The 13043-nt window shown below is 38.9% G+C and overlaps 1 protein-coding gene across 1 annotated transcript in view; it reads left to right on the forward strand.

Moving 5' to 3' along the window:
* The window catches only part of ltn1 (listerin E3 ubiquitin protein ligase 1), a 24220-nt gene extending 11382 nt beyond the window's left edge, over positions 1-12838 (forward strand). The window contains exons 15-30 of the mRNA XM_027150261.2: positions 190-337; positions 607-814; positions 990-1140; positions 1335-1439; positions 2676-2818; positions 3995-4130; positions 4485-4629; positions 4812-5025; positions 6886-7123; positions 7224-7304; positions 7673-7859; positions 8047-8218; positions 9391-9611; positions 10389-10583; positions 11522-11689; positions 11825-12838. Coding sequence (XP_027006062.2) covers positions 190-337; positions 607-814; positions 990-1140; positions 1335-1439; positions 2676-2818; positions 3995-4130; positions 4485-4629; positions 4812-5025; positions 6886-7123; positions 7224-7304; positions 7673-7859; positions 8047-8218; positions 9391-9611; positions 10389-10583; positions 11522-11689; positions 11825-11887 — 2575 coding nt within the window. The 3' untranslated portion in view covers positions 11888-12838. The remainder of the gene's footprint in view (positions 1-189; positions 338-606; positions 815-989; positions 1141-1334; positions 1440-2675; positions 2819-3994; positions 4131-4484; positions 4630-4811; positions 5026-6885; positions 7124-7223; positions 7305-7672; positions 7860-8046; positions 8219-9390; positions 9612-10388; positions 10584-11521; positions 11690-11824) is intronic.
* Positions 12839-13043: the final 205 nt, after the last annotated feature.

Genomic DNA, 13043 nt, shown 5'->3' on the forward strand with positions numbered 1-13043 from the left:
AATAGAATTTTTTTATATATAGAAAAGCTCAAACCTATGCCATGCCTATAGATCAGCATAATGTTTTGTTATTGCTCATCTGATGGATGCAGCAAAAATCTATATACATTTTCATGAGAAAATTGATCTCACTTTTATAATTTATTGTTGTGTCAATGTAAAGTGTGATCATGTGTGTTCTGTTTGCAGTCTGCAGGTTCTGGTACAGGCGGTGCAGAGCTTAACTGACACTTTAGCTTCTGCTCAGACAACCGGCTCTCTGCTGTCTCAGTTCATCTGCTGCCTTACTCCAACAAGTGAGGAGTGGGCCGAGCTTAGAGAAGCCCTACCACCTCAGGTACACCACCACTTGGCTGGTTTCTGCTTGTAATACAGCCAGAGAGTATTGTGAGGTTGATTAACCTAAGCGTAGCCTTTACAACTCAATTAAAAATTTAAATAACGATCCAGGACAGTGGTGTGTTGATTGAAGCAATTTGGCTATTGAAAATCAGACTATGTACTAAATATCCAAATTGTCCACTGTTATGCCTTGAACTTTCGACTTCTATCTAGAAAGCAGATAAAACGGTCAAATGTTATACCTCTAACGTATCTGAATTGCAGTGGGTGAAGCGGCCTTTGCTGTGTGGACGCTTTAAAACAATTTGCATGAATCCTGGCATGGAGGTGTGGAAGGTCAAGGCTTTAAAGACACTCCCTGCACACCTGTGTGCCAGTGCTCTGCTGGGTAAGATCATCTTCAGTGCAGTGCCAGCTCATGAGCAGCAGGAGGAGACAGAATCTGTTGAGCTTTCTGATCCTGGACACAAAGGTGATGCATGAACAACTAATACAATATAAAAATATAGTGAGCTAAAAAATAATGAACATAAATAATGCATGTAAGGAGATTAAGGTATGAAAGGTGCTTCTAAACACGTTGGAATGAAAACTACACATTTTATTACAACTTTGGTGTCTGGTTTGAATGCATTTCTTATGTTTAGCTGCAGAAATTCTCTACGCACTGCAGTGGTGTGAAGAGATGGAACGTTGCTCTCCGTTGATGTCTGAATATCACACAATTCTTCAAGACTGGGACATAGTTCAGAAAGTGCATTCAAACAGTTGTGCCGTTTTGGAAAACCTCTTCGCAAGGTGAACCCATTTATCTATGCCCCAATTCTAATCTGCTTAAATTCCACCACATTGATTATTTTGTAATTAGTTTGTCATTAATTAATATCCATGTTTAGATGCATGTTAGAATGACCTTCCTGGATTGCAAATGTGCCAGATTTATTTTTAATGACTGCAATTAATCCAAGGGTCTGTTTTTGGTGGTGTCGCAGGTCCAGAAAAGAGGGTGCCCTCTGGTCACTGACTTTGGCAAACTATATTCAGAATAGCAAATCGGTCGAAAGTCACATCACGAGTCTCTATGATAACGTGGAAAGGTAAGAAAAGTAGTAAAGGTTTGAGGAAATGTGCTTTAGTATTTCATAAATGGTTACCACAAATGTTCCTTAACTTTTGAACACTAATAACAAAAATATATAATATATCCTACAAAGACAGCCAAAAGTGGCAGCTTGGTGGACCTGGGATTTGAACTCATAACCTTCTAATTAGTGTTCCAGCACTTTAAGCACTAAGCTACCACATTCCCTTGTAATTACATTGCCATTTATGTTTCAAATGAATACCCTCACAATTTAATCTTTGTTCATGGTTCATGGTTTATAAGATAAATCTACTTTGCCTCAGTGGCACAATTTTCAATGCATTTCGGTGTTATCTAGGTGTAAAAGTCATTTCATGACCATACTGCAATGCTTTTAATTTGATTCCCCAATGCTCAGTTTAAATTTTAACCAGTGTGACTGCACATCAATGGTATTATTTGGCTTAATATCTGGTCATTACTAAACAGATGATGTTTGGTTAAGCTGCAACTTTGAGCCCATCATTAGGTTGAATATGTTCATGTATCTGCTTGTATTTGGTTCTATCATTTTGTACAAACATATGAACTGCCTGCAATGTTCTACCCTCCTTAATTCCCATATTTTGTAGTGGAACAATGTGGGAACTGTAATGGACCTAACAGGGATTTTGTCATGACGCTGCAAAACATATCCATAATATTGAAACAGTGGAAAATCAATACTGGCTACAAAATGATGTACAAATAGAAAACCGTAAAGTTGCGATCACATAAATATATTCACCTCTAATGGTGTGAGCCGCCTTTATTGCGACACGGTTATACGGCAATATCTAATTTTTTGTTGCATAACTTAGAGCTTTTGTCGATGTGCACATTTCTAACATTTCAAGTAAAGTGAGATATTTTTTTTGCCACGTGGTTGTCTTAAGGTGCAGCAATACAGCACATAATAGAAATAGGGTATCTATAAAAAATGGTGCACTTGTTACTGGTTGTTCTCTTTCACTGTTCGGAAAAGGTGTTAAGGTAAGTTCCTTAACAAAGGCCAACAGATGTCTAGGCTTTCTTTATAGGAGTATTTTGTGGTCACATTTAATTTGTCCTTTTTTTTTTTTTTTTTTTTAAATACGTTGGTGTGTATTTATTTATTTATTTATTTATTTATTTATTTATTTATGGTAGCCGACACAGCCTAAAAACAGCACCATTAAAGTTTATATTTTTTCCCTCCTGTTTGTGTCAGTTTCTACCCTCTCTCAGAGCAGAATGTGAGCACTATCCATGTGCTGTGTCCGTATATGAATACTACAGAGAGAGAAACACTCATCGCTCTGTCCGTTTCTGAATTACTCAACTGGCAAGAGAAAGCGCAAGACTGTGCTCAAAGTAAGAATGATTTTGCACTTTTATTTAAAAAAGCTTATATTTACACACCGAAGCAAATCTTTGCCATCCAAATGTCTAGGATTTTTATCCATTCACATAGAATGGTATATTAATTATATTATTTATATGCAGAAAGATGAGGTTTAACACATGTTGTCGTTGCATGACTCCATACACTATATACACTCACCATTTATTAGGAAGACCTGCACACCTACAAGTCATGTGGCAGTAGTTCAGTGCATAACATCATGCAGATGAAGTTAAGTTAATGTTTACATCAGACATGAGAATGGAGGGAAAATGTGACTTCAATACAACTTGAACTTAAAGTGAACAGTAAAATATTGGAAAACAATCACATGCCCCTTTTTCCAATCTTCCAAAACTTTTTCCAATCTTCTCTGGTAATTGGTCTTTTTCCAATCTTCAGCTGTCCAGTTTCAGTGAGCCTGTAAACTCAGATTCCTGTTCTTAGCTGACATCCTGATGTGATGTCTGTAGTAGCCTGATCTGATTCTGTAGCCCATCCAACTCAAGGTTCAACACGTGTGTTCTGAGATACTTCTTTTGCTTTCCGCAGTCATAAACAGTCGCTGAGTTAAAGCCGTCCTGTTGGCTCTACCCAGTCTGGCCATTTTCTTTAAACCTCTCTCATCAGTGAGGCGTTTCTGTCTACAGAAATACCCCCACCCCCCAATATCCAATGAACATTATCTGACGCTCTTGACCTGCATCTGTGTAATATTATGCATTTCACTGCTGCTGCATGAATAGCTGATTGGATAATTGCAATGATCTGCAGCTGTACATTGATGGTGTTGCTATAAAATGCACACCGTGTGTGTATATGGAAGACAGCATGACTCTGCTATGAATTCCAACTACTTAATTTGCATTCACATCTGCGTCTATATCCATGTCTTTTTTATAATATAGGGTTGCCAGTGCAGTACAATATCCATCATTGCAATCATGGACGGTTAACCTAAATAATGCTGAACACAAAATGAACATTCTTTCATCTTCTGTATTTCTTAACAAGCCAAGAGTTTATATTAGATTTATTGTTTTAATTTAATTAGCAATTCTCAATTTATTCTAGTGTATTTCAGCAGAAATGAACCTTTATTAGTTGTCAAAATTGCTGTTAACAAAAGATTGTATTGTGTTTAGGTGTTTGGGCTTGTCTAGCCGTGTTGGACTGTTGCCTGCAGTCTGAAACTCCTGTTGAAGATGAGATTCTGCTGGCGGTTATGGCCACCATGCTCGAGTGGAGGAACAGCAAAGAGGAATGGTTTCTCTTTAACAGGTTTGTGCATCTGTGTATAATCTGCGGAAATGTTTCCAGCCCGGTGTAATGAATGATACTGTACTATTATTATATACATAAAGTATAAGGAAGACAACATAATGCAACATAACAAAGTGGTCAAGCTGCTTGTGAAGCAAAGATTCAATCTTCGCTTTTCAATCGATGTCATGGTATCTGCCATAATCAGTTTTCGACTATTAATGAGAGACCCTTTGTTCAATATGTTTTCATAATTTCACAAGAGCATGACATTTAAATATATGGTATAAATCTTCATCATTTGGCTTGGGAAACATGGATCTATTTATTTGTCTTCATTCCTGAACATGCTTCTCATCTGTTTATCATCAGTGACCTCGGGAATGCAACTGCTGAACAGATTGCCCTGCCTGTAGAGATGATGCGTTACCTGTCGCGGATGGTGAAACATTCTCCCACTGTCCTCGGCAGCACTCATTGGGACTTCCTTCTTTGCTCCATGCTGGCCTGGCTGGAGGTAAGATTTTCCTTGTTTGCTAATTGCTTATAGTTGTTTTGCCATCGTTTATTTTAGAGAGTAAACTTGTGTGTGTGTGTGTGTGTGTGTGTGTGTGTGTGTGTGTGTGTGTGTGTGTGTGTGTGTGTGTGTGTGTGTGTGTGTGTGTGTGTGTGTGTGTGTGTGTCCGTCCATGTCCATAGACTGCCAGTGAGTGCTGCAGGGCATTCTGGAACCCTTGTGTGCAACAGTTTGTGCAGGCTAACAGCGAGCTGATTGTCACACTGAATGAGTTCTTCACAGCACCACCTGCTGGTGTAATGGAGCAGCTGCCTCCTGATCTCAGCTTTGAATGGCAGGAGTTCTTCATGGAGGGAATCCACAATCTGCTGCTGCCTCTGCTGATCAAGATTCCTGGTAAGTCTTGCTTTATTTACAACTTATCTGGTTTCTACTTCCCGTCCACATGATGGCTACAACCATCATCATATTTTTATTGATTTTGTATAAAGTACGAAGGTCGCTCTACGATTTATTAAATATTTACTAGATACCAGTTGATGTTGTCTATGTCGCATCAAGGTTCACGTTAAACCTCATTCAATTCCATTTTAGCAAGCTTCAGTCCACATCTGCTGAGTCAGAGGCATGATAGAGCTATGTCAAATTCAAGCCTGTGCCTCAAGTTGCCTTTATTTTACACATCAGCTCCGCTTTATTTTTCATCTTGCACACAAGCAAAGTGTAAAATCACAAAACCACACTTTCTGTATGCTGTATTCAAAATCAGAATCTACAAACACCAGGACAAACAAAATATACACAAATATATCAGTTATATAATTGTGTAATTAAACTGGTTGTGGCAGACAAAATAAGTTTGTCTAAGACGATTCAAGAGCAAACAAGATTTTACAACGATGAAATCATGTTCGCTTCTTTTGGTAGTTTTGCTTTACGTCTAGTTGCTTTTATTAGCATACATAGCAGGCAGGCCTGGTCAGGATTTGGGAAATGTGGATTGGTGACTGCTGTGTTTTTGTGAGCATCTGTGAGGTTAAGTATAAGAGAGAAGGAAATCAGTATCTCCTCATTGAAAGGCTTGTTCTTTTTTTTAAATAACTAGTGTATATACACTAGTTATTAAAAAAAAAGTGACAGATGTTTCACTCACTGCACATGTTAGGATTCACAGATGGAAGCTGTGGACTGGTAGTAAAGGGTAGGTACTGGGTAGAAAATGGATAAAGGGGGGGAAAAGAAATGAAAGGGACATGTAACCAACCTCAGTCACTCAGTCAGTCAGTCAGTCATTCATGCATTCATGCATTCATTCGTTCATTCATTCATTTTCTACCGCTTGTCCGAACTTCTCGGGTCACAGGGATCCTGTGCCTATCTCAGGCGTCATCGGGCATCAAGGCAGGATACACCCTGGATGGAGTGCCAACCCATCGCAGGGCACACACACTCTCATTCACTCACGCAATCACACACTACGGACAATTTTCCAGAGATGCCAATCAACCTACCATGCATGTCTTTGGACCGGGGGAGGAAACCGGAGTACTCGGAGAAACCCCCGAGGCACGAAGAGAAAATGCAAACTCCACACACACAAGGCGGAGGCGGGAATCGAACCCCCAACCCTGGAGGTGTGAGGCGAACGTGCTAACCACTAAGCCACCGTGCCCCCCTCAACCAGAGTTAGTTCATAATAAATTAAGAACAATGGGGAAGATGGTGGGATTCTTACAGTTGGGTATCTTTACAAAATGTATATTCCTATAATCTGGATTTATTTGTGTGGGTAAAAGTTTAGCCTTACTTCTGTTGTTTGACATTTTTATTGAACTAGCATTTAAAGTTATTTATAATGCATTATGGAGTAAGCAATTAAATCAAATATTGATATTTAAAAGTTTTGGGAGACTTATTGTTTAGAGACTTAGTTTTATTTATTTATTTATTTATTTATTTATTTATTTATTTATTTATTTATTTATTAATCATAACCCCTGATGAGGCTGCAATTTATTCCGACACTTGGCTTAAAGCAATCTAAACAGCTATCATTTCTATGAATAGCTTGAGTACTGAACACATGGTGTGTTTTAGTGCTGCTTAGCCTCATCTATGCAAATGTATTTATTTTTGTCCATCCTCACGCTTGCTGGCTTTAAACGTAACATTGAGATGCTGTTGCAAAGCAGATTCTTTAATGCCTCGAGCATTAATACCTGAGTAAATCTGAGCATTGTGTTTGGTTTATTGCAGCGGAGTTTTCCGAGCCAGATGAAGCAACGTTCCCAGTGGCTGTGGTGGAGGGGCTGGGTGAAGCTCTCCGGTATATTCCCGTCCAGCTACTCATACACAACAAACTCCCAGCACGGTTTGTTGCCGACCAGAGGAGCAACCTGCCTGATGCCCTGCAGACGCTGCTGAACACACTCACACCGCTGCTGCTGTTCAAGAGCCGGCCGCTGCAGCTGGCTGCCTACAACATTCTGCACAAGTAAGACAAGGAAAAAAGAAATAAGCACGTTTTAATGGAGCCAGTTCAAGATGTGTGTTTTTTATTTTTTTTAAATAAAAAAATGTTTGTGTTTTTTCAGGGTAATGCCTTCACTACCAGAAAGCGACAACGAAAATGGCAGCACCAAATCCGATGATGAGGATGAAGAAGAGCAGTCCTTGTAAGATTGCCCCTGTACACAGACACAAAAAAACATGTCACACTGTTACAATATGAATTAGTGTGGACCAGCTCTTGAACTGGTGAAAACAATAACGACCTTTTATATTTGCTTTGTTTTGCATTTTAACGTTTTGCATTGACGTGACCTTTTTAAAACGAAATCAAAAGTCGCAAAGCCGTGAGAATAATGATTATCCTATAGTGAAGTATGCATGTTAAAAAATCTAATTGAACTTTGAGGTTTTTTTAAACAGTCTATAACTGAAAACAACACATTAATCAAAAGATATCCCAAGGGTTGTGTTTATACAGAGAGCAGGAGAACAAAATCAATGTGAAACAACTCTACGCTCTTTTGTTCTGCAGGTCTCCGCCGGCTGCAGTTATGAGTATACTCGCAGCTACAGAGGAGCTGGTGGAGAATATTTTGGGTAGTGTACAAGTGGGCGAGTTTGCTGTTGTGCAACCTCTCAGTATGGAGCATTGTTGCATCCTGGGATATCTGTTGGCCTGGAAACTTCTTCTGGTCTTCTTTAATGTTTCACCTTCCCAGGTATAGTGTCTGTCACACTCTGTAGCACAGCGAGTTTTCTTTTTTCAGTTTCTCAAGGTTTTTTTTTTCTTTTGGTCAAGCATAGATTTGCATTTGCATTTTAAACATATGAGCATTTATGTGCTTCTGTAATTAATATGGTTGTAAGTGGGTTTACTTATTCTCTTGGGATGATGTTGTGTTACAGCTGCGTGTTCAATACTGCCTGCATTTAAAGAAGACTCGTTCCCTGCATAAGCTGCTGCCGCACCTGTTTCGACTCATGCCGGAGAACCCAGCACTGCCTGGACAACTAACAGAAACAGCCAGCAGGGACCCTAAAAGCTTCTTTACTGAGAGCCTTTCTCTCTCTCTTCATCGTGAGTCCATTTTCCATGTTCAGGCCTCTCTTTTGCACTCCTCGCAAATAGAGCCACATAGAATTGATAACTGGTTTCAACTCTCCTTCACAAACCCCAGAAAGGTCAGAAAAACATTTTGAAGGGAACGTAGGGTGGCCATTTTTAGAAAGTGCTCCTTAGTCCGCGCAATCAACCAGCAGTGATGTATGGACGGGTGGAAACGAGCAAGAGCTTCAGCTCTGCATCTTAAGAGTCTCTCATCAAAAGCATCCATCTAATCATAGCAGCAGTGTCGGGTTGTAGTGTCACTTCACGTAGTAAAGCTATTAGCTTCAATACATTTCCGCTAGCACAGTGATAGCATCACTACATTTTATATCCAATAGCTTATTCTATAAGAGCTCATTCGGTCATTCATTCAGCTTCAGTAAATGGGATCTATCTTGGGAAGGAATACACCCTGGACGGGTTGCCAGTTCATGTTTGTAGGAGGTAGAAGGGAACCAGAGAACAAATATGGATATGGAGACAGCACATATACAGTAATCCAATATTATGATTGAGCCCAAAACTTCATGCTTTTCCTGTCTCGGAGTAAGACTATTTTATTGACTAACAGAACATGTTTTTATCTACCATACAATATAAAAACATGCAGTATTAAAAGTTACACTATATAGTGAATTAAGTTGTGTGTCTCTTGTTGGTTGGTTGGAGGAAGTCTTCTTTTGTTCTTTTAAGGGGTGGTTTCGTCTGGAGCGTTTTAGGGTTTAGAGATGACTGGACAAGTTTTTAGATAATTTGGAAGAAAAAAAGAGTAGAAATTGTTTGCCTGGCTTTTAGATTTCAATATTTTTTGTAATTAGCAAAATAATCATTGCTGTAGCTTCCAATGTTAAGCCTCATTTTTCAGAAGGATATCTTTAATGTAGCTGAGCTACATTTGTAACTTGCTGTAATTTACTTTATAAAGACACACACATTCACTTGTTTAGTACACTGTCTCCATGTCCCTGGCAAACATTTAAGAACCTCATGCTATTCTGTAACACTGTGAATGTTCTGTGTTTACAGAAGTTTTTTTTTCCAGGTGATTCTTATAAGCACTTTTGATGGAGCATCACGTTATATTTGGATCTTGAAATTGAGTAAACATTAATATTTTTTGTGTGCGCTCACTTGTGTGACAGAGAAAGACAGCTTGCAGTTCGAGGTTCCGCACTTGGCCTGCTCTGTGTACTACAGTGCACTGAAGGACCTGCCTGCCATGGTGCGTCTGTGGTGGAACAGTCAAGAGAAGCGTGTGGTTAGCATTGTGGATAAATTCACCAGCAAGTATGTGAGCAGTGTGCTATCAGCACAGGAGATTGCCTCAGTGCAGTCCAGCACGCAGACATTCGACAGCATGACGGTGAGACACAGTGCAGTAAAGCTGATATGAGGCTTTTGCATGCTGTGACAAACACAATGAAATGGTTTATGCTAAACTTCATCTGGTGGAGGCTTGTTTGGAATTGCAGACAACTGCTCAGAAAAAGACTGTTAAATAAAACATAGCACTGGCAGTAATGCTGCTTTGATTCTCCATGGATGCGCTCTGAGCTAGGAGTGTATTCAGAAAAGCTTGTAGCATTAAAAATGGCTTGATTTCACTGAGCTGGAATACTGTTGTTGGTTTGGATCACAAGTGGACAAATCCTTCAAGCAGGTCCAATATATACAATTAGATTTTTCATGCTAACATAGTGTTTTATGAGACTCTGTGTGTGCGTTCATATAGTATTAGTCCACAGGGACCTTTTTGCATACATATCCAGAGAATGTTGAAATTAATTTAGTTAACATAAAATGATCACACCTTGCTTCCATATTTTTCTCACTAGGGAACATTACATAAAATAAATACAATTTCCAAAGTTGATTAAGTGGTCTATTAAAATGAGAGCTGTAGTTTATAGTAAGATTTATTTTTCTGCTGATAAATGCCATAATATCATAATTATCATGTTGTTATATATATGTCGTGTGTGCATATATATCTATATCCTGTTTTATATTCTGTATTTCTGGAGGAGATGGATGAGACCTGGACATATTCCATTACAGATGTCACTCCGAGTAACTAATACTACCTAAAGTCTGTTTGAACTTCTGTGTGCACCAGTATGATGTGTGTTTTTGTTTACAGGTCAAAGCTCGCACTGCCACACGAGAAGTGATAGCAACATACTCAGTGGATGATATTTTTATTGAGCTAGTGATCCAGCTGCCCCAGAACTACCCTCTGGGCTCTATTATTGTGGAGAGTGGCCGCAGGGTCGGAGTCGCAGTGCAACAGTGGCGCAACTGGATGCTGCAGCTCAGCACCTACCTTACACACCAGGTTAGATCAATGACCTGCTTTGCACCAAATACACTTCCAATATCAAACCTGGATGTTGGAAAGGATTAATGAAGGACACTGTAGGTTATTTCTTAATTGTTTACAACATGCATGTCCAACCTTAATCTATTTACACCAAAAGTCTGTGGACACCTCTCCATCACAGCCTTGGGCATTTTGAGCAACCCACTGCAGATTTATTTGAGAACACTTTCTACTACATTTTGCTGTTAGGATTTACTCATTCGTTAGAGATGTTGGCACCAATGTTGGGGGAAGAGGTCTGGAGTGCAGTCAGCATTCTGATTCATCCCAAAGGTGTTCAGTGAGGTCGAGGTTAGACTCGCTACAGTTCAGATCGCTACAGTTCTTTCACTCCAACCTTGGCAAACCTTGTCTTTGTGATGCTCGTTTCGTGCACAGGGGCATGCTGGGACATGTTTGTACATCATACTTCCAGTGAAGATAAATTGAAATCCTACAGCATTCAAAGTCATGCAAGACAATTGTGTACTTCAGACTTTGTGGCAAAAGATGGGGAAGAAACAGATAGGAATGAGATTTCAATGTAAATACGAATAGTAAACTTCAGTTCATGAAGTCTTGCAAATTTGCATAACAAAGAAACCCCTGTCAGTGCAGCTGGTTCAATAATAATGGAATACAAATTTCCTTTTCTTGTATGTCAATATACCACCTAACAGTTTTATATTTAAAGTACAATTTATTGGATTATTATATATTATCAATCTAGGTGACAATTCCTTTTAATAAAAAGAATAAGTAAACTCTATTATTTTGATTTCCATTGCATGCCAACTACTTTTATAAGAAAACATATCTGTTTAGAGCTACCGTCAATATGACTAACTATACTCAAATCCTAACACACCTGGAACTTAGCTTACAAGTTGGATATGACTGTGTGTGTTGTGTAGAATGGCAGTATCATGGAGGGTCTCTCTCTCTGGAAGAACAACGTGGATAAGCGTTTCGAGGGAGTGGAGGACTGCATGATCTGCTTCTCGGTCATTCACGGTTCCAACTATTCGCTTCCTAAAAAAGGCTGTCGCACCTGTAAGAAGAAATTCCACTCTGCTTGTCTTGTAAGTATCATATCCCACCTTATCACTCACACTGACACTGTCGCTTACATTAAATTTACATTAAACACACAGTAAATTGTTTATCCTGTGCTTTCCATTTGTTGTGTATAAGCATACTTTGTTTTGTTTTTTTAGTATAAGTGGTTTACTTCAAGCAACAAGTCCACATGCCCCCTGTGTAGGGAGACCTTTTTCTAAACTCCATCATGGACAACTCATTGAACTGTGAACACAGACGCAACGGGGTAAAACAGCAAGAAAAGAAAAGAACTCAACCTGTCGAATAAATTTGTACATAAAACTTTATACACCATATTGAGTGAGATAGAAGTTATTATGGGCAGTGAAGCCCATTTTAGTGATCATGCAGGCATTCTCCTTACTGAGAAGAATGATGAACAAGACCCATCAAAATGGCATGAATTTACTCAGCATTTACTCAGACTAGAGGGATGACACTGTATCCAAGCTGTCTCTATTTTCAGAATCCATGGATTTGGATTGGACCAGACTGCCTTGTTGTGTCTCGTTCATTTTATTTTGTTTCAGCTTTGTTGTGTCTAGTTCATTTTGTTTTGTCTCATCCATAATGTTCCTCAACTAATATGCCTACTTGCAAATCCTGATGAAAAATTTCCTGTAAAAGGACCTGAATCATTTTTAAAAACAAAGCCTTCAATTTCATACATAAAGGGAATATTTTTCTGTTGTGTAAGTCCCTGTGCTGTTCTGAAGGAAATTGGCCTCTATATCAGAAAATCATGTGGTGCTAGTATGGGGACCATGTTAATCAGTTGTGTAGACCCACTTCACTTTCTGATTTAATGTTACATTTTGAAATCATTTCTCTGCGGTCATTTGCATTTCACTCATCCTTACTACATATTTACAGACTGTTGCAATCGGAGACAATATTAAGTCCGACATTTACACTGCTTTTATCTTCTCTCCAAGGGTGCAATAAATTGATTGTCAATCATAATAACAATGCTGGTGTTAGGAGTATTAGTCTCATGTAAATGCTACTTAAAATCATTCAAAATTATTCCTTGTATACTTTCATGTTTTTGAGAAAACCTACACAAAAATGGGGAGAATATGTGAATCTCTCTCTCTCTCTCTCTCCCTCCCTCCCACCCTCCACAGACAGTACCACAGTGAAAACATGACAATAATTTAGCATTTAAACCCAGCCATGCATGTGTTATTTTGCCCACTTGCGTCAAATATTCTACTCTAAAAATGTGGTACTCCCTGATGGTTTATACAAAATATTTTGCTTTGGTATGAAGCACTTGCATGCAAAAAAGAACTTTTCTTTATGCCTTTATAGGATGAGTGCATTATGTTTTTG

This window comes from Tachysurus fulvidraco, chromosome 20 (assembly GCF_022655615.1).
Source record: "Tachysurus fulvidraco isolate hzauxx_2018 chromosome 20, HZAU_PFXX_2.0, whole genome shotgun sequence".
Lineage (NCBI taxonomy): Eukaryota > Metazoa > Chordata > Actinopteri > Siluriformes > Bagridae > Tachysurus > Tachysurus fulvidraco.